The sequence below is a fragment of the Oryzias latipes genome, chromosome 21 (genome assembly GCF_002234675.1).
Source record: "Oryzias latipes chromosome 21, ASM223467v1".
Classification (NCBI taxonomy): domain Eukaryota; kingdom Metazoa; phylum Chordata; class Actinopteri; order Beloniformes; family Adrianichthyidae; genus Oryzias; species Oryzias latipes.
The window spans coordinates 12,665,718-12,688,289 of NC_019879.2; the positions used below are offsets into that span (position 1 = coordinate 12,665,718).

The window sequence follows — 22,572 nt, forward strand, 5'->3', positions numbered from 1 at the left end:
AAGAAAAAAAAAACACCTTAAACATGGAGGGAATCCATTCCCCTGCTAAATTTTCAAATAAATACAATTTCTGTGGGGTCAGAGGCGTGATCTCACATTTTGCAGAATGGACAGCACTCCATTGTGGTTTGTAACCATGTTGGTGTGAGATGGAAATGAAGATACACTTTTCTGTGTAAAAGAACTGCGGCTGCAGGAATTTTTCATGTGCCTTTGTGCTGGCAACATGAGTGAAACAATTCATAAAGGTTTAAAGTCCCACTCCAGTCTAACAGAAAAGTGTTCTTTTAAATTTTATTATATTATAAACACAAACATCCTGTGTCGTTTTCTAGGACATCATTTCTGCAGAGCGACAGGAGTTCATTATAAATTCACCTGAGTTGTGGACAGGACTGTTGGCACTAAGCAACCCCACCCCCCTTTCCTCTACCCAGAGCTCAGAGCAGGAAGCGTGTGGCCCCACCCAGAGTATTTTCTGTCACACACTGTAAACGCTCTTTTTCTAGTTTACTTTTTTTCCTCTGTTCGTGATTCACGATTTGAATAAGAAATACTCAGACATGCAATTTTGAGCTTAATTTTCTCTACATATGTACTCCATCATGAGACAAATGCCACAAGAACATGTTAGAAACACCAAAAACTTTTGGTTTTTCTAACAACAACAAAAAATTTTCAACTACATCACAACGATCACAAATGAACAATGCAAGAAAACAAAAAGAGTGTTTTAAAAGTGTTTTACAACTTTAACCATTTAATTTGTGTTTTATAAACTACAAAGAAATAAAGCCTGTTGGATGTACTGCAGTGCTGCCCTTTGATGACACCATTAGTTTTCTTTTTTTAAAGGGGCAGAGTGAACAGACAGTCCCTTCTGCTTCAATCACTCTAGCTGCTGTTACATGTGCAAAAAAACTTTATCGGATCAAAGATCGGATTAGAATTCAATGTGCTTTTATTATTGTTATGGTTATTATGAAGCGCCTGTTCGCTCATCATTTTATTTTTAATCTGTGTGGTCAGTGCTTTTTTTTTGGTGGTGGAACGGAGCCGGAAGAAGGGTTAGGACAAGGCTAACACGTGCTAACAACATTTAGCCTTGGATGAACATAAAATCCATGCAGGAAATGCTGCAATCTGCATCTTGGCTGCACGTAAATATGTGGGAATAACATAAGCCTTTATTTTGTCGGGACACGACTGGAAACACAAATCCACGTGATTGTTTGAACGGTTTCTAAGGACTGAGCGGCATTTCTGCTTTGAAAAGCTCAAACACACCCCCAAAGCCGCTGTGTGAGTGGCGGTCCGAGCTCGCCTCGGAGACACAGTTCTACCGGGAGACAAGGTTCTCCTGTTGTTCACCCAGAGACAAGGCACTCCCCCCCCTTGCCCATACAAACAAAGCTATAAGTCAGCTGCTCTGCTCATAGACACGGTTCACTCGTGCGGAGCAGCCGGTCGGTCCTGTTTGCACTCCAAAGCTTTCTCTGGAGCACCGCACCGCCTATACATGACGTTCAACCAGAGCAGTAGTGACACACAATTGGAATAAACTGTTTACATGTACCACAATTGGATCAACAATCGGCATAACCCACCTATCTCGATCAAGAAGAAATTTTGACCCGAATGATTCTGATCAGGGCAGACTAATCCGAACGGCATGACGCATTTTTCTTCAGATCATGCGTTCATTCCGATTACTTTTGTCCATGTAAACGCAGCTACTGAGGGACTTGGTTGGCCTTGACTGACAATGGCTTGTATTTTCTCAGCGGTGGTATTGCTCAGATCACTCCTATTTCTGTATTTTCTCAAGTTGATCTAAGGATGTTTATCATTACTATTTAAATTGATGTATGCATTAGTCACGGATATTGTAAAAGGATCATGCTGAATGTGGCAGAGTTCTGACTCAGAGGATGCATTTAGATGCAAATTACAGCAGCGAGCCACTAAAAGGTTTCAAGCATCTCAATTTTCCTCCACGCTCCACTATTGCCACCACCTCTGACTGTTTTGAGATCCAACCAAACTCAGAGAAAATAACACGCTGTAGGTTTGAATCAAGTCCACCGGCTACTCCCTCCCCACCTCATTTTCAGCTCCCCCATGGTTTACTCTGAAAGCTCACCTTCCACCTTGAGAGCATCTGCCACAAAGCTGTTTCGCTTCCAGTCAACCCCCCCCCCACACACACACACGGTTCACAGAAAAGAATAAAAGTGAAATTGCTGTCCTGACTCTGAAACTCCTTTCAATGACAACAGCGCAGCTTCCCACAATACCCATCACTGAGAGAGACGAGTAAAGAAAATGAACAGCTGCAGTTTAGGGGCTCTGGGCTGTGGTTTGACTCCTGGTGGTGTGCTGCTCCTACAGCATACAGAATTGTTCATATAAAGACACAAGGAGCACTTAGTGTAGGTAGGTAAGCTTAAGAAATAATTATGAAAGTAAGCCACCTTCTTTCTTCGGTCCAACAAAAAACATTCCATCTGTTTAAAATGGGCACTGTACTGAGCTTCTGTGGATGAACAAGCCCACCTAAAGCTAGGGGAGCAAGATTACATCTCTTAGCAAAACGGTTAAGATCTGACGAAGCAAATACTACAAACATTTGTAATGAGAGTTTGCAAAGTGATAGTGATAGAATGTGAGCCCTGAAATTGTAGATTTAAATCCACAATCAAGTCATATGAGACTTTCACTTTTTTGAACCAGTGTCTTCCTACCAAGCCCCCCCCCACCCCCCCGCACTCACACACAAACGGGATATTGCAGTTCTTGAAAAAAACAAAACAATGTCTGTCTTTTGCTGAACAGACCAGCTTGCCATTGACTTCACTTAGACCTAATAAATAAAATAAGTAAATGTATGTACTTTCTAGTTTCTGAAGTTTGTTTTTTAAATGTTTATTTATATAAAATTCATGACAACTCAGAAGAATATAAAATCAGCACTTCAGGGTTCATTAGTTCGTATTAGTAGTTGAAAGTGTGTTTGATTGGCAGGCGGGTTGATCCAAAGGTGAACTCAAACTTTAACTTGTCCCACATTCAAATAACAACTCTAATTTTTGTTATTGGAATGTGTTTATTTGCCCTCCCCACTTCAATGTTTCATCTCACCCTACAGAACCCATTGGGTGACATCAGAGATGTTGTGTCCAGTCCTCCCAACCAATGTTAATTTTTCACGAGTCTGAGCAAGCACACAAACTCCGTCAGCTGTCCCATGGACCACTGTGAGCAACATCAGACCTTCACACTAAGGTCATACTGACGTTGCATCCGTCCAAGTTAAAGTTTGTTAAAGGAATCAAAATGATCGCATTTACATTTCTGTAATAAGACTTTTATTTAAGTGCACAGATTGTCCCTGTCTCTTTTCAAAATGGGTATGAAGGTCCTCCTTCTGGAGTCAGGGTGGGGCTCTGGCTGTAGAAGAATAGAGACGCACACCTTTTAGAGATAAAATTTTGTGCACATTTAAACTTTCACATCTTGCGCAATGACATGTTCCATTAACTTTAATACATAATTACTAGTAGTGATAATCCAAAGTGACTCCCACAAATAATAATAATGCAGTTTTTATTAGCATATCATACTCATGGTTAAAGCATTTCATTATTAAAATTCATATTAAATTACACTAGATAAGCTAAAAAGAACAGAGAAAAAAAAAGTCACCTTAATTTTCCCGTCTGTCCTTCTCACATTTCCAATGATTGTACACCTTGTCCAGGTCGATGGCTTCGTCTGCTTGCAGCTTTGACTTTATGCGCATCAGCTGGTCCAAATGATCCACTTCAAGACGATTTCTGGATGCTGTTTTGATGGATACTTGAAATGTAGCACAAATATCCACACGCTGTGAGATGTGTTTTAGCTCCTCACATTTTAGTGTTGTAGCCACCATATCTAAAAAATGTACTGATTGACCCTTGTTTCAGTTTTTGCCTCATTATGGACTTGAATTCAGCATATTCACTGTTAATGACCTCCACAGAATGTGGCTGGTGGAGAATGGCCTCGCACTTCTTTGCCAGTGTGTCAATGTCTGCTGCTCCGCACTCAAAACTGATGTCTGAACTCAATGCCTCAATGTCCAATGCAGACCACTCCTTTCACTCATCCTCTGGAAAACGAACATCCAAGTGATCACAAAGCTTACGAATAAAATGAAGGAACTCACCAGTATTTCTGCCATCAGCTGGTGAGGCACTCATTGCCTCTTTGACACGGTCACTCCACCTAACATACTTTCCCTCTGTCAGGTATTGGAAGCGCAGCTTCTCAATTTTTGCTCTTGCAAAGCAGTGTCCTCCCAGCACAGTCAGGTTGTGTTTTTGAAAAGAAAGACATAGATGTGCCAGCTCGCCCAAAACATCTCCCAGAGCAGTGAAAGTAAGTTTGAATTTTGGATCTGTCAGCTTTTTGTAATAGTAATTTGCCACAGGATCTCCGTTTTCACTGGATTCTCTCTTGAAATATTTTTCCAGTACTGTGTAGCTCCTCAGAACAGCTTTTACAGCTTGGTGCCGTGACAACCACCGCACTTCGTTCAGAGGCCTGAATGACAGAGGATCCTCATCTAGAATCTTTGCTACCTCTTCAAATTTTCCCCTCTTTACAGTGGATCAAGAGAAAGTGGAATAAACCGTTCTAAGAAAAGTTTCCACGTCACGCATCAAAGGCAGGTCTTTCCACACATCGTCAATGCTCAAATCCTCTCTATGGGCCACACAGTGTTCCTCAGTTAGGTGTGGTATTTGCTGCTTTAATAAAGCTGCAACTCTGTTGCGCTTTCCTAACATTACTGAGGCACCATCGGAGGTCAGCATCACCATTCTCTGCATATCCAGCCCATGCTTGGTGTAAAACTAACGTATTGCTTGCACAATATCCTGAGCGGTGCATGATGTCAGCTGGATGATGCCAGCAAACACAGTTGCATGGTTGATGCTGTTTTCCTCTCTGTATTTAATATACAGGACTAGCATTTTGTGTATTGTTATGTCTGTGCTCTAATCTACAATCAGGGTGTGCCAAGGAGCATTTTTAATTTTACAAATCGTCTCATTCTGCACTATTTGATTGATGGAATTCACAAACTTGAACTTCTGGTAGACTCACATACTTTGCCATGTGATCATGAATTTGTTGAACTGACAGCATAGAGGCGTTCATGTTGATGCAGTATATTGTCAATGAGAATTTTAACCTGCTCTGGGTTGGATTTATTTATGAGTGACAGCCCGATCCTCTGCTCTCGGTCTTTGGTGCTCTCCCCAAACTATGTGCTGATCCCCATTCCCATCTTACATCTTCTTACAATTTCCACTGTTTTCAAATGACTTTTGTGCTGAATGTGACGCTTGAGGTAGTCTAGCTTCCATGTCGTCCACACTTTTCCCTCCGAAAACTCCCTTGCTATTTTGGCTTCGCAGCACTTCTTGCAGAGCAAGCCTTTCTCGCTCGAAAAAGAAAAAATGTTACCCAGTTTCAAAGCTTTTCCTTCTGTTTGCACATACTCCGACAGCCATTCTATCTTAAAAGAATCGCATGTCTTTTTTACTTTGGCTTGAGAGGGCGTGCCGCTTCCCGTTCGTTTTGCCATCGTTATAAAGGGTCAACATAAACGGGACTCACGAGTCTTCCCTCCAAAACACTGGTCGCGGCATAAGGAGCCTGTCAGTGACATTGATTAGCTGCGTCATTACGTACAGTATGTGAACCGCAAAACAGGCTGGAGCAGTTAGTCACCAGTCACACTCACTGTCTCACATTAAAAAAATAGCACCAAATAAATTTTTATGTGTTCATTTTGTTTTGAATTCAAGTTCGGTATTATTTTCTTTTGGTTTTTTGTTTGTTTTTTTTCCTGTGCGCAGCACAGATTTTCTGCGCACGGAGACCGTGTCAGCATTGCGCACGCGCGCAGTTTAGAGGGAACAGCGCTCCCAACCTGATACTCATTATTAACCCCTGGTTAAGCTTTAGTTATGTCACAAGAACAGGCAGACGGCTGGATCCAAATGCAGCAGGTTTATTAGCTCAGCTAAAAGTCCTCAAGGCTAAATCAGGGTCAGGCAGGCAAGGGTCAGGCACAAGATCATCAGAGAGTCTGGGCAGGTGGCAGGCAGAGTCAGATACAGAGTTAGGAAACAGAGGATCTGGTCCAAATATAACACTCTGTAATGAAGGCAGAGTGGCAAAAACAATACTTCGCAAAGAGCTTAGCCCAGTGCAGTGCTTACGTATCCTGTGGTTGATTGAGTGAATGAGAGTAAGGTGTGTGGCATACAGGAAGCCTGGGCTGAGGTTGCTAGGAGATGGTGGCAGAGTTTTTTTTTTTTTTTTTTTACCCTGAATGCCCTTTCTGACACGACTCTGCTGGGGATCTGCACAGGGAGACCCAGATTTGGGCACCCTTGTGGCTACATAGTTAGGCAGTCGCATCAAGGGTCAAGCCTAAGGACTCACACTGGATGAAGCTCATTGTGCCCCCTGGGGGTCGTGAGGAATGTACACTCTGTAAATAGACATATCTCATTGTGCTGTGTATGATTGTTGATAAGATCAATCCTTGTCAGTGTTGTTTATGGAGCAATAACTGTCAGCTGCTGTAGCCACTGCGGTGACTCACAGGATCAGACGGTTCAGACAGCAGAGTAACCTCTGTCTATTTTTTTTTCTTTGCAGGCAGAAATACAAAAGTACATCACAGAGGTAAGGCTCGCAGACACACACCTACGTATGCACACACACACACACGTGCAAAAACACACTATTCAAAAGCAACACCTTCTTTCACTTTACAGACACAATTCTGAGTTCTCTGAAATGTGTAAACAAAAACTATTACAACAAAAGGACATTGCATTGATGAAAACTGCTAAAAAAATAATTCAGGCATTGGCTTGACTGAGAGTGCTAACTTTTTTAAAGGTTTAGCTTATATCAAATAAAATTTTGATGACATGTTTATTACTAATAAACATGTCATCTCTTTAAGTATTTTGAAATCTATAGGACAGTAACTGTTTTAAAAACAGGTGTGGACACAGCTTCTCCTAATTTGACCTAAAAAAGAAAATTCTGAAAAGGCGACATAGGTGGGGTAACTGATAGCACTCCCCTGATAGGAAGGGAAACTCAAACCCAAAGGACAGGACAGGTCAAAAAAAGAAATGAATTGCAATGAAAATCATGTTTTTATAGTTTTTAACGTGTTCTTATAGCATTTTTCTCACGATGGAGGACATACAGTAAATCGAGCTTGTGAGAATTTATTCAGATTGTTAATAAGGGGCAGATGAAAAAATATTGCTTGAAAAAGCTCTCAATTGCTCTGCTAATATTAGCAAGCAGAAGAGACTGTAAACAAACAGATCATGGAAAAATAAGTGGAGGCTTCAACAGTCCCACCCACATTCAGAGGCAAGTTTCTAATGAACTCCTGCTGCTCTGCAGATACTATGTCCTTGCAAGTGACACAGCTTTTTTTTAAGGGCTGAAAACGGCATAAGCATAATTAAAAGACCACTGGGAACAATTTTACAATAGATCAAAAGATGGTTGGAGTGAGATTTTAGTAGATTTGAGACCTTATTGGGCAAAAGAACAAGTAAAATACAGAAAAAGACAGGAAGACACGTTAAAACACTAAAAAGAATTTCACGCATTTAACAAAAAGAGCGTAAAGGTGACAAAGAAAGAGCAACAAAACTACTATGAATAATAAGTTCATGTTTCTGTACATCATACAGTATGTGCTATTTCTGCACAAATAAAAACTTTAATGTTTGAGTAATATATTATAAAATATAGAAGGGAGGGGGTCAATGCATATATTCTTATATGCAGATCATGTTCCATCTTTTATGAGTACCTGAGCACAACACAGCACAGACATGACTCAAAGTTCACAAAAAAAGAAAATATTCTGAGAGACGCAGAGACGAGTGGGTGTAAACAATTAAAAGTAAAGAAAAGAGCCTGTAACTTTGCAGTCACCCACACACTAATTTAAATACTGACAACATTAAATAGCCATTATCTCTGCTGCAGCTCCTATCACCCCGCCAGCCATACATCCTACAGGCCGTCTGCCGTGGAAGGGACCGCTGAAGCCAAAGTACAGCGGTAAAACAACAAAGGGTTGTTACACACATTGACAGGGTCACAGAAATTATTTCAATAATTAATTTGTTAATTATTAACATTTTTAGCCTGTCTTTAATTAGAGTAAAGAAGGTTTCCATTATATCCAAGAAATACGTTTTTGTGGTTGCTGCACTCAGTTTTTCAGTTTTAACTGAAGTATCAAATGAATCTACCTTTTAACTTTCTGATGATCTGCGGATATTGTCTAAGCATACATTTTTGTCCCAACAAAAATCTACACATCTTTATGATGGTGTAAATATATGGATGCACACCTTTTGATTTATTGCTGGCCTTGTATGTTCAATAATGCCTATTCCCGTACTGCTACCTGAAGGAAGTCGTCTTTGTGAAGGTGTGATATCATAGAACCCAGTTGAAATCTTCCATCATACCATAGGAAACCTCACTCGTATGTGGTAATTCTTCCAATAACATAATTTTTTTTTCCCACCATTGACTGTACATGAGAACTGGACTGAGTGAGTGTGATGTCACCCATGAAAAATGGTTTACTTCTAGTCCCAACAAAATGAAGCCAATTCAGTCACAATTTTTGCAATCTGCACGGCACCATGTTGGACCCAGACGAGATCAGTGAATAGTGATTAGTCCGAGTCCGTCTGAGTCAACATTTTTATGGTAACCTCTATCACCAATCTGGAATGAGTTTGTTAGAACACCACACATCTGCCACTTGAAAACAGGCTTGGGAGAATCTGTCAATCAATCATTTCGTTGGACACGAGACCACATGCTTTTATTGAGGCATCTCATTGGCCAGTTTATAACTTGAATAACTTGAACTACAGAGAAAAAATTGGATTAGCAAGAAGGTATCTGAGCAAAAATGGTTATTCAGGCAAATAGAATGACCTAGTAAAAGTTGTTATTTATAGAAGTCTATAGTATTTTGGCTTCTTGGAACCAGCAGGTACTGCCTGTTTGGAACATGAGGGGGGAGGGGTCACTCAGTCCAATTCTCTTATGCAGTCAATGAGTGCCTCCAAAAAAAATACAGCAAGAGGTTAGATTTAGCAATTTTTCCAAATCCGAAAAGTACATGAGTACTGGATGCACAAACTTTCACTCAAACTGTGCATAAGGTGTTGAATTAAACCAATGAAACCATGATGAAAACCAAACTTTTCCTTCTGAATGAGAGAGTTCCGTGTCAGAGGAGTTCTCCTCCCCAGTAATAGTATTACTGTAGTAACATTTTCCAGAGTGGCTGAGTTGGATCATTTCCCTGGAGAGGAAGCACACCTTCCAGTCCCCCTTCTTGAAAAAATGAACCGCCAACTACCTGCTTCTGATCATTGGCAACTTTATAGGGAAGGCGGGTTAAACCCCTCTCAAGGAGTTGGACTTTAGAGCCCAAACAATACTCGAAGGGGCGCCTGACATTCTCTGGCTCTACTCACCCTTCAGCACAAGCTCGGATTCTTTCTAAATCAGTGAGGTCACATTCCCTGTTCTAATAGTTAGAGTCCATTTTCATTAATTGAGCCATAAAGAGTACCCGTTTTTGACCGCTGCCCATATGACACTGCTTCTGCCCTTGTCATACTTTCTATAAGGGGTTGGGCTTTTGAGACAGTTCATTTCAATTCAATTTTATTTGTATAACCCAAATTCACAACAATAGTTGTCTCAATGGGCTTCGTACTGTTAATTGTAAAGTGAACATGAAATCAAAAGGATCAGAAATGCATAGAATTCAATAGGAGAATGCTAAACTTTAACTAAACAGACTAAACTAAACTGGGCATCCCTGGCCTTAGACCCTCCTTCGCTGTAAGGAAAAACTCCTAAAAAATGGATTCCGTAAAAAACAAAGAAACCTCAGGAGTGCCTACATGAAGGAGGGATACTCCCTCAGGACGGACAGGCGATGTACCAGAACTGTTAGAGAAGAATTAACTTATCTAACTCTACAACTAAATATTTAAAGTTCAGCAGATGAGCTTCATCCAAATGAAGTTGGGGGACGGCTGGGGGCGCGAGACGAACCGGAGGCAGGATCCACGGCCAAGTGTTATGATGCAACATAAAATAAAATTTTCAGGTTGAACCCAGCTAGGTCCAATAGGAGGTGGCCTGGCTAGAGGGAAGCACCAACGAGCCCCAACCCTAGCCTGGCTCCAGTCACAGCAACCTCTCATTTGGCACATTTCCAAAAGAAAGTTCAATGATCAGATTCTCCATGTTGGTGTTGGACTCCACCCACCAACCATCAATGCATCATGGGCCAAATCTGAGTTTTCTAAATGGTCGGCGCAATGAATTCTTCACCAAAGTACAGATATTTGAACTCTGGAAACATTGCGCGTCTGCTTTGCTGCACAACCTGACATGCGCTGTCACAATGCTGCTGCGCTGGAAGACCTCTGATCGCGTCTGTACATTGACTGAAAAGCTCCTGACACACAAATCATGTTTGGTGTGAACTCAGCTTTAGGAGGACACAGGCTTGTAGTTACTAGACAATGAAAACCTGAACCAGCAGGATAGCAAAGTGAAAATTGTTTCTATCTGACTAAATAAAAAATACACACATCAGTTGATAACAAAAACAAAAAATTAAATTTTTTAGGTAAAATCTCGACACATCCTTCTTGTAAAAAGAATGTATACATGTTGCTTTACTTTTAAACTTCCTGCCTTGCGCTTCAACTCAGTCACCACGGTAACCAAAGCTAATAACACTCAGACCATAAGAAGGTGTTTGGTTGTCATGCCAACATAAAGATGTTTTGAAAAATGCTTAGATGTGTTTCTCTGCTATCAGTCTTTCAGTTGTAGACAGATGAGCATTTCTTTACACTGGAGAAAAATGACTCATCATTTCTATTTAGCATCACTGCAAATGTATGTTTACAGGTTGGCCCAGTTTCCCAGATTCAGACAGAGGGCAGGAAGCCAAATACATCTGAGGGGAAGGGCACCTGAACCAGGCAAAAAGCAGGCAGGCAAAAGTGTGTCTGTGGCACAAGGAAAATCCCATTAGGCGGTTTACAACAACAAAACAGAGCCACATGTTCTCTGCTTTTGTTGATAAAGAAAATGTAAGCAGAACCATGAAAAGCTGCAGAAGTGCAGCTGGCTCAAAATGGAGGCACAGGTGTGGGATATCTGGGTTTGTTAGAAACTGAACACAGCTATTAAACTCACAAAGTGGAAGCAGAAAAGGCATTTTCTGATGCTCAACAGAAACATGACAGCCTGTTTGATGGGTAAACAGTCTAGACAAATGGGAGAAAGGCCTGTTACCAATAAGATCTACCATCCAGCTTGGTTTTTGAGTGGTGGAATTTTACTGAAGCGAAATTTAAACTGCAGCTGCAAACATTGAAATATTCAATGTTCAACCAAGATTTAAAGGAGAGCATCAGTGATTTTAACAGTGCTGACGTTATGAACACCATCAGCCCCTTTGTCACAAAACAGCTCAAGCTCATCCAGGATGCAGCTGCAAGACATCTAACAGGACCTGTGATTTATTTTCAGTTGAGTATTTTTTTTCCCATTTTACTTTGATTACCCTGATTTGTGTAGTATTTTGTCTTGATTCCTTATTCCTGCATTCATCCAGCATACATAACACAGATAAAATAAACTCATCATTGTAGTATTTTTGTCAATTCCAAATAATACAAGTTTTTACTATGTCTATGTCAAGTCTTTTTTTATATTACTGTAAATCCCATCTGTTGTATGTGTCTGAAGGGTTTAGCATTGTTTAAAAGATGTCAAGCGGTAAAATGTAGAGCTGGGTGGAAATATTCAAATTATTGATCTGAATCAATCCAAGACTAATAGAGAAATAATCGAATCATAAAAGTAGAGATTGATGTTTTGTACCTTTCCTTTTCCAATGACCTAATGTTTTACAGCAGTAAAAGCTAAATCTGCTTGCATGATGCTAACGTATAATAGAATAGGAAGGCTAATGCTAATGCTAAACATACATTGCTGACTAAATGAACAGCTTTATATCCTTACAGGCAGGAATTTTCCTCTCTTTTAAGGAAACATTTTTGAAAGTAACCATTTGTGGTCTAAAGAAAAGTTTTTTGCTCAAATCTTCTCGAATAAAATGTAATGCTGTAGCGCATGCTTCACCTAATGGCTAAACTGAAACGCCCTACAGAAGAACATTTATTTTATAATATGAGCAAGTTTAGAGCCTTTATGATGTTAATGATCTGCACATTTTTGTTGGAGCTTCTCTGTTTGAGAAATCAAGTAACATTGTGTGGTGTTAACAATTGCATTGGTCATTATTTTACAAATATTATGGCGTTTCATCGCTGCCATAAATTGAACAAGCATAAAGACAACTGAGCGGGTGTATTCAGTGACTGAGTGAGCGAACCTTGCAACCGTGCAGGCGCAATTCTAACCAAGTGTAGATCATTCGGTAGAATGTCTGTATTTTTATCCCCTTACAGGACACCGTAGAAAGGAAGTTTAGTTTCTGGACGTCGGAGAGGGCTAAAAGGTCTGATGCACGATGGCTGCATCGTACATCTTTTACTGGCCCACCGTGTCCAAAGACATATTGGAGAAGTTACTGTCATATGCAGTGTGCAACAGCACAAAGAAACACCAGCAAGAGGAGCCACTTCTCCTACACCCAGTTACAGAACTCTCCTGGTCCACAGTAGCAGCTGAAATTTTTGAATGGCATGGTAAACACTACCAGGTGTTTGTCGAATCGTACTCTGGCTGGTTTGAAGTTGACCTTTTGAGTGACTTGAAATCATCCAGGGCCATCAGCAAGTTAAAGAGACATTTTGCTTTTCATGGCATTCCTCATGTTCTTCTTACAGACAATGGGATTCAATACACAATCCAGATGTTCAAGAATTTTACAAAGCATTGAGATTTCACTCATGTCACCAGCAGTCCTGAATATCCACAATCCAATGGTCTTGCTGAGAAAGCAGTGTGCAGTGCAAAACAGCTAAAGGAAAAGTGTCATAGAGACAGGACTGATGTGTTCCTCAATCTTCTAAACATGAGAAACACTCCCCGTGACTCCACACTTGGCTCTCCGGTTCAATGATTAATGTCCAGACATACCCGTATAGCCTTGCCTGTAAACACTTCACTACTAACACCTCGACCACTACAGGCTCAGCAGGTTCATGCCCAGCTTCTTCACAAGAGACTTGTTCTTAAGCGTCACTACAACAAGTCAGGTCGCCCACAAGCAGTTCGGATGCAGACCACTCATGGTCATGACAAGCTAGGGGTCGTAGGGAGCATCTGTTCAGAACCAAGATCCTACATCATACAGTCACAAAGAGAATACAGGAGAAACCAACGCCACATCCTTCCTGTGCCTCCGAGGGATTCATCAGATGGTCACTAGATAACACGTTCTCGGCATGTCTGCAAGCCTAACCCCAGATACATGGATTGAGTGTAAAAAAAAAAAAAAAGAGCTGTTTAAAGGCTGTTAGGTTTGTATTGTTCTGTCACAAGCAATTATTCATTTAAGTGTTTTGAACATAAACAAATGTTTGTTGAGAGCTAAAACATGTTAATGTTTGCTTTCTGCTAAATATATTCGAGTCAGTAAGATGTATTTCTTTTAAGTCGAAGCCATTAGACAATTTGTGACGTTTTGTTTTATACACCTGGAAGGTTAAAACTAACGAGAGAAAGAGCCGAATATTTTAACTGTGATAGTCAAAGAGCCACACTACGCACTGACCTGCCAAGGCATTCACACACAAACACACGATTAAAGCCATATTTTCCATAACACACTCCTTTACTTACAATACAACAGCACTGGATTAAACGGTGCAGGTTCAGTTATCGGTGTTGTTTTCTGTATTTAACGTTAAACATACAGGTAAAACATGCATGCTAGTGTGTGTTTTAAAAAGGTAGTGAGCACAAAACTAAGTTGGTTGTGATTGATTTTTTGATTTTTTCAATCAGCATCCAAAAATCCATCAAAGTCCTCATCTTCTGTATCTGAAATAAACACCTGGTCTAAATTTCTATCAAACTCGCCAGCTTCCCTTCCGTCATCGCCAGAGTCCGTCTCATTTCCGTGCGGCTAAAAAGCTAGAAGAACAGTGCAAACTACAGTCCAAAAGTGTGGTGTGACTCGCCCGGCGCCGCCTCCCAGTAAAAGGAGAGGAGGATGGACAGCTTTTCATTGTAATCTGCTGGAAGTTGCTTTGTTCGAGTCGATCTTCCAACACAACCTCACCTTGTTTCCGCAGAAACTCAGCTGCTTGTACGTCTTCTTGTCTTGTCAGACTTTGTTTTCCAGCTTCCTCCTTTGCAGTAAATGGATTCATTATTTTGAATTCTCTGGCAGGTGCAGTTCAGTTAAGTTGGAAAGATCTTCACAGATTCGGACTTCCGGCCTCAATAACTCTTCTGATAAACGTTCAAATGTGTCAGCAACTATATCAATTATTTTGTATTACCACAGAGAGTTAACTACAACTGCTTTTCCAAAGAAAAAATATATATTTTTTTGGCTTTTAATCAGAATTGTTCTATTCAAGCTGTGAATGCAGACATGCAGCGAGCCGGCTGCCAAGAGACCGTCAATAAAGTGCAATATCTGTGAAACACGATTCTGTAAAACTCAACAATCTCACAAAAGAGTCTGAATGTCTACATATATATGAACTGGTAATGACGGCAGCTGTCCACTTGAATCCTTTCTTCCTCCACCAAAAACAAGATGTGATGCTTCCGTCTGAGGAGGAGGAGCACTTTTTGGCATTGTCAACGTTTTAATGCTAACATAACAGACTATTTTCATTCCTCTTTGTTGTTTTATGTTGAAACGGGACGTTTCATTTGTTTACTTCTAAATTGGTATTAGGAAGACAGGTTCATGACGTAAGGTGACAAATGAACTTCAGGGTGTGTGAATGAAAAGGAAAATAAAGGCTGCAGCGGTCCTCTACACCCAAACGTGTCTCTGAGCTCCTTATTTTACAGATGAAACTCCGCTTTACTGACACCGAACCCCGGAAAACCGGCTCTACTGAAAATAATCTGATTTTGACTCACCAAAAGGTTCCAAATCTCTATGTTTTTTAAACCTATCCAGAAATAAAGCTTCACAAAAGGCTCCCCATATTTCATCTTTAAGCTAGGCTTCGATAAACGGAAAACTTTTGTGTTTTTTCCTCGTTAATCTATGACTTTTTTTCTCGTAAATTTATGAGATTTTAAGTCGTAAATTTATTAGATCAAAACTTATAAATTTACGATTTTCTTTCTCGTACATTTACGACTTAAAAGTCGTGATTTAAAAAAAATGAGGGTTAGAAGAGGGTTAGATGCAGATGTCACTATGTGAAGTGCTGGGTAACTTTATATTTTTAGACAAACGTATATTTGTATTTCTTTGCAGGTCACCATGGTTAACAATGGAAGAGCAATGATTTCAAGCATCCCCCTCCTTTTAACATGTCAAGTCTGCCATTCTAACCCAATCAGCCTGACGAAATGTTCTCCAGCCTTGTGGTTGTCAACATTCTCACCTGAGTTAACAAGACGATTACTAAAATTATCTCAGCAGGTCCTTTATTGACAGCAATGAAATGTAGTGGAAAGTCTTTTTTTCAGGATTGAGTTAATTTTCATGGCAAAGAAGGACTATGCAAATTATCTGATCACTCTTCATAATATTCTGGAGTATATGCAAATTGCTATTAGAAAAGCTTACGCAGCAACTTTTTCAATTTCCAATATTAATGTAATTCTCAAAACTTTTGGCCACGACTTTATTCTTTCTTTATTTATTTTTTATTCAAATTTAGTTGCATGCTGTAAACGCCTTAGTCACATTCACCCATACAGGTTTTTGTCCTGTATGGGTGCTGCAGGTTTTGGGGTTTTCTGAGCTTGCAGAGGGTTTGAGAGGACTGTCTGCATCTTAAAGGGAGCGCAGGTGTATCTTGCAGTTCCTTTGTGGGTCGTGCAACCACCTTAAGGGAGGTCATAAAAATGGAACGTACCGTTGTTGTGTTGTGTGGTAATTGTCTTGTCAAGTGGCTAATAGATGCATTTATGACGTAGAGGTGATGCTGTCCTGTGGTGTCTTTAACCCTTGTGCTATCCTAGGCACTTTAACATTGGGAGTTGGGTCATCTGCACCCACTAGACCAGTGCTTCTCAATTATTTTTTGCCAGGCCCCCCCTAGGAAAAGAAAATGTTTCGCGCCCCCCCCCCCCCCCCCCACACACACACACAGACACACTCGCGCGGTGACAATACATCAGGTCAGTATCTATAAAATTTGTATACCTAAAATTGTATCTTTTAACACTAACAAAAGAAAAAAGCAAAATAAATCCACTTTCAACAAATATTAACTTTATTTAGCCACAGAAACCCTGTTCTAGTCTAAAACAGAAAAGAAGCTGAAAGTACCTGAAATAAAAAAAATCTGTCATTCCTTATTTAAACTAGAAACATTTTGACCAACTGAACCATTTGATGCTGAAAAAAATAATTCAATCAATAAATAATATTAAATCTAAATTGATCTGAAACATTAACACAGCAGCACCAATATATTTAACGTTTTTAGTCTGAAGAAATAGGTAAAAACGTGCTGATTTTTTTTTTCTAAATGACGGATTGTTTATTTCTGATCTCATAAAAGTGCAGCTGTTTTCCTGCATTACCTGCTGTCTTTATGTCTGTCTGACACCAACTAAACCACAGGCAGACAAAGAAAACATGGATGGAAAATAAAGACACGTCATCAAAATGTCTACAATAGTTCATAAAGAATGACATTGTTAGCATGAGCTTAGGAATCTAAGGGCAGCGGTGATCTTGGGCAACAGGCAGCGGTAGCAGTGGTCCGCGTGCCCCGATTCCCCTGGCAGACAGGGCCCACACCACCCCTCCCCTTTCGTTCTCACTCGCGCAGCCGCGGACAGACAGAACAGACAATAGGAACCGAATAGTGGACCAGATTATTTTCCAAGCACTGAGCCGCTGTCACCGCTGCCCCCACGTTAAATTTGCGCACCGGACAAACCTGTGCCTAAAACCGCCACCACCGCGCGCCCCCCCTGGCATCGCTTCGTGCCCCCCCCCGGGGGCGCGCCCCACTATTTGAGAAGCACTGCACTAGACAGTGCGCTTAATCCTTTTTCTTCAATGATTTGTGATCTTCACTGGTGTCCATGGATTACATGAAATCTTTCCACCTTTATCCACCTTTGTCATGGTAGGGAGAACACGTCAATGTAAGGGTGGGGTCATAAAAGACAGCACAAGGGTTAAATCACATTCTAGTTATAGTAAGGTAAGAGTACTGGCTCCTTACTGACTGGCAGAGCGCAATCCAGCACGTGTCCGCAAGAACGTGCTGGATTGCGCTGGAGCCCACTCTCGTGGATGGGTTTGGTTGTTTTTATTTGAATTGTGTGATCAACCGATGATTGGATTAAATAGAAAAGCAAAAGGGACAAAGATGTGGTGTGAATGAAGAAAAGTTTCTCTAAATGGTTGAGACACAGCCGGTACGTTATATCAGTGATAAAAACAGGCTTGGAAAAACGACTGCCGTCAAGCCAGCCGTTATTCGGCTCTGCAGTGTCAAATGAGTCGCTCCTGAATTTGTGGTGCTCTCGCATTTTCAGCTTTACGGGAACTGAGTGAACACAGCTGAAATCCTTTTCGGTATTCAAAATAAGTCTCAAACATTGCATCTCTATCAGAAAAAGACTATTGGACTTTGTGAAAATGTAAAATATTTGGGATTTCAAACCTGAATAATTCAACCTTTCTACAGTAAAAGTGCCTGGAAATGATTTTCTGAGTAGCCAACATAGTCCCTGAAGAGAATTAAAGGAGCAGCTGGCCTGGGGGTTATTCCAGGAAGCATGTTTAAACTAGCCTAACTTTAAGCCTGAACTCTGGCTGAAATCCGCCTGAACTTGCTTACTCGGGGTATGTCGGTTCCAAAAGACCAGACATGAGTTGGCGTAATTACGCTCGACTTGGTAACCCTGGGTTAATGCACGTGCACGCCATATACATAAAGACATTCTCAATGGATCGCCGGTTTACGGAGTCACCATGGAAACGCGTGGAGAAAAAAAGAAAGCGCTATACTTCAGTGAGACGGAGTCTGAGATTAATGATGGCGTATGAAGATTATACTTCCATCAAAGAAGTAATATGGCTGCATCAGCAAAAGAAAGAGTTTCTGCTTGTAGTAGAAGAACAGACAAACTAAACGCACAAGTTTCTGATCTTATTTCCATTTTCCTTCTGATGCATATATATATATCACTCTTCCTCTTTCGGCTTCTCCCATCAGGGGTTGCCACAGCGAACAATTCGCATGGTAAACTTGGCAATGTTTTACGCCGGATGCCCTTCCTGACGCAACCTTCTCAAACCGGGCTTGGACACAGAGGTAGAGAAGGGAACAGGGAGCAGCCCGGAGTCGAACCCTGGTTTCACGGACGGAAGGCGCCGCAAACCAGCACGAGCTAAACCAGCTCCCCTGATGCATATATATATATAACTTATCCAATTTTGCCAACTTACCGTAAATGAATTACTTCTATTGGTAACAAGTAATTGAGTTAAATTTATTAAACCTAATTTCTTACGTCTATAAAACTCAATAATTGATTATAAAACTCAAATTTACATATTTATCTAACTAAATGTCATATTACTCCAATTCAATTAATCTTTTTTCCATCTAAATTAATTATAATTCTTGAACTGTCATATGTCTAAGTTTGAGCCGGCAGATATTCTCATTTTTATAAAAATAAAAACAATAAACACTATACGCACAGTGCATAATAATTTAGGAATTTCCGTCATTGTCATAACATCGTTGGACCGTAGGGGTGCTATATAAACTCATTACCCTCTCCCCTCATTTCACTTATAGCGCAGAGACATAAGCTTAGTAGGACAAAATAACTCAACAAAACACGGTAAAACACAGTAAAACAGCTAAACTAAACACATTTGGTCAAAAACCCACACTTAAACCCAAATCCGTCCAGACAGGCAAAGGGAATGGTATCCCACAATCCCTTGCGGTGCCGATCTAACAGCAGCACCAAAGTTACACCTACTTAATTGAATTAATTTGAATGGAAGTAAAATAAATGTCTGAAAACTATGTGTTATTTTTAAACAGACTAAACATTCATTCATTCATTTCATCGTTTCATCGTTTCATCCCTTTTGGGGTCACGGGGCTGCCGGAGCCTATCCCGGCCACTTGTGGGCGAAGGCAAGGGGGACACCCTGAACAAGTCGCCAGTTTGTCGCAAGGTAGAATGTCCTCAATCACACACCCATTCACTTCCACATTCACATCTATGGTCAATTTAGAGTTGCCAATTAACCTATGAAGCATGTTTTTTGGACAGTGGGAGGAAGCCGGAGATCCCAGAGAGAACCCACGCATGCACGGGGAGAACATGCAAACTCCACACAGAAAGGTCCCCCGTTGATGTTGATTTTTCACGTCCCCTGGGACCTTCTTGCTGTGAGGCATGAGCGCTAACCACTGCACCACAGTGCAGCCCAGACTAAACAAAAAAATGACTTATCTTAACTGAAGCAAATAATTAAGTTAGATCAACATTGTACAAACGTTTATCTTTCCAATATCCATACTTGGTCTGATCACCCTCTCATGGTGGAAAAAGTATTATCTGAACTTCTTCATACACGGCATGCTGCTTCACCTCTCTGAAAACAAACTAACCTTCAACTAAACCTGCTCCAGACCAGGTTATGTTCAGAGCACAAGTTGCTATGGTAACTTGACATACCCTGAAACATACCTCCATTTCTGGAACCGAAAGCTGAGGTTATCAACTTCCTTAGCCTCAAACTTACCGTGGGAGCTAGCATAACCTGCTTTCTGGAATACCCCCCTGGATTATAGCAAAATATTTTGCTAAAGTGTGTCAAACATTGCATCTTTGTCATAAGATGGTATGTTGTGACAAATACCAAATAGTATTGGACATTTAGATCAAGTCTACACTGCTATATTTCATTATGAAGTGTTTGTACTGATTCTCAAAAATCATAAAATATGTCTATTTTTTCCTCAAATCATTCATTTGACTTTTCAGTGTTGTAAACTTATTTTGAAAACTGCAGGGATTTCAGCTGTGGTCGCTCAGTTCCCGTAAAGCTGAGAATGCGAGAGCACTAAAAATTCAGGAGCGGCTCATTTGACACCGCAGATCTGAATGATGGCTGGCTTGACGGCAGTTGGAAACATTCAGGTTAAATCTACCAGTAAGCTACCATTTAGAGTCTCACCAATCATGAAGAGAAAATAAAGGAGCTTGTTTGTGCTGCTTTTGTTTTGTGATATAAAAAAATCTGATCCTATGGGCAAAAGGGAGAAGTATGTGTGATGGGGTTTTTGTTTGTTTTCACACTGTTAAAAGTATGGATAATTATTTTTTTGTGAGTGACTATTTAGTTTACAGCCTTTTGCTTTTAAGATCACTTTGGCTCAACGACATTATGGATTTTAGCTGAACATTTGGAGATGTTTGACATCAATAAAGGAATCTATTCTATTCTATTCTATTACACCACTAAGTGATATCCAACACGAATATAATTTATAATGAAAAATGTTTCTATTTTTACATATAGTTTAGTTGCTGTATTTCCTCAGCTGTGAAGATGGAGAGAAAGATGAGAAAAGAGAAAAAGAATCAGGACAGATGGAGGAAAGAAAGGCTGGTCTTATGGTGGACGTTCAGGGCAAAGCCAGTTCATACCAAGTATGTCATATTTAAATGGTATTCTTAATTTAAAAAAATTTGCATTAGCAAGATGTTTAATTTATTTAAAACATGAAATAATTGTTGCTTGGCCATATGATTTAGTGGAGAAGAACACAGGCAAGAGGTGACGGAGACAGACATGAGGTTGGTGATCTGATAAAAAAGAGAGCAGAGATTACTTCAGGTAGGTATATTAAACTATTAAAGCCACAAACACCTAGATGCTCACTCTGGTTTAAACTTCTGCTGACCACCCGTTCACTTATTTTGGGAAAACAAGTACAGCCATAAATGACAAATCAGTCCCAACAGAGAGGAATGAGGAGAGAAGTTCAGATGATGATGATAAAGAGAAAAAGAGACGACCAGCTGATGATGAAGTGGGAGAAAAACAGAGAGGTACAGAGGGGAGGGCTTGGGCCAGGCATTACTCAGAAGATTCTTCTGAATGGCTTTCACCACACAAATTTGGGGAATCATTGAGGCAAAACATGGTAGAAAATAGCTCACAAAAATGGTTCTGCTGGGCTCCAGAAGAAGTAATGTATACATTTAAACAATAAGAGTGTTGTGTGAGTGTTTAGATAGCTTTAGGAGGGTGGATGGGACGTTTTATTATGTGCATTCATGTGTGTGTGTGTGTGTGTGGGGGGGGGGGGGGGGGGTGTTAATGTGGCCGGATACCCCTATAAAATTAGGTAGTTGCGCCCCTGCTAACTGGTGATATGTAAGTGTCTGTAGGATGCCCACACAAACCGAACTCTATTTGTCCAATTTCCAAATTTATTAACAAGCAGGCTGCACACAAGAGGCGCACACTTATCAATGGAACAGTCCTAACAGGCTCCCTGCACAATCTGCAGGATTTCCGGGGTTTGACAAAATGAAAAATCTTTACAACGTGCCTGCGTCTGACCTACTTCACCCTTATGTGTTGTTTAAGTGTTCCCTACAACCTGTCACCCACAGCACGCCCTTAGGAAAAAATGTGCATGCACATTTTGTATTATGGACCCATCAATCGGTCTACAATTATATTTCCTGCGGCCCACCTGTGTTCACCCATGAAGACAGATGTGACTAAGGCTTTAAGTATGATCAGTTTTATAGGGGAAGGGATTTTGGGGAAATAAAAAGGATCTCACATGTTCTTTAGTGACTGTCGTTGCCAGCAGGAACACACAGAATGTTAATCTGACAGCTTGTTTCTTCCCTGGAGGACAGTCCAGTCGTTCACTGTCGGTGCTGATCGACAGGAGGTCGAGTGTCATCATTTGTCCATCTGGATAAAGCAGATTTTCATGTTCTGGTTCTGTGGTGTGAACGGGACAGCAGCTGTGTGGGTGCAAGGCAGGAAGATCAGTCATTTGGCAGGTGTTTCAAGTCTTCACACAGGATTTCTGATGATGTAAGCAGCTCCTGGGAGCGTAGATTAAAACACACAAGTTGGAATAGAGAAGACACAACAGCAAAAGCTACATTCAACACAGAATGTTCTACATCTTTTCGTGAAATGTAAACCATTATTTTCATAGCAAAGTCAAACAGAAAAAGTCTGAAAATAAACATTTTCTTTAATGTTCA

General features: G+C 40.6%; 1 protein-coding gene across 1 annotated transcript in view; it reads left to right on the top strand.

Annotated features, from left to right (window-relative positions):
• The window catches only part of LOC101168903 (calcium/calmodulin-dependent 3',5'-cyclic nucleotide phosphodiesterase 1A), a 69,255-nt gene that overhangs the window by 19,810 nt on the left and 26,873 nt on the right, over positions 1–22,572 (top strand). Inside the window, exon 2 of the mRNA XM_011489502.3 lies at positions 6,721–6,747. Coding sequence (XP_011487804.1) covers positions 6,721–6,747 — 27 coding nt within the window. The remainder of the gene's footprint in view (positions 1–6,720; positions 6,748–22,572) is intronic.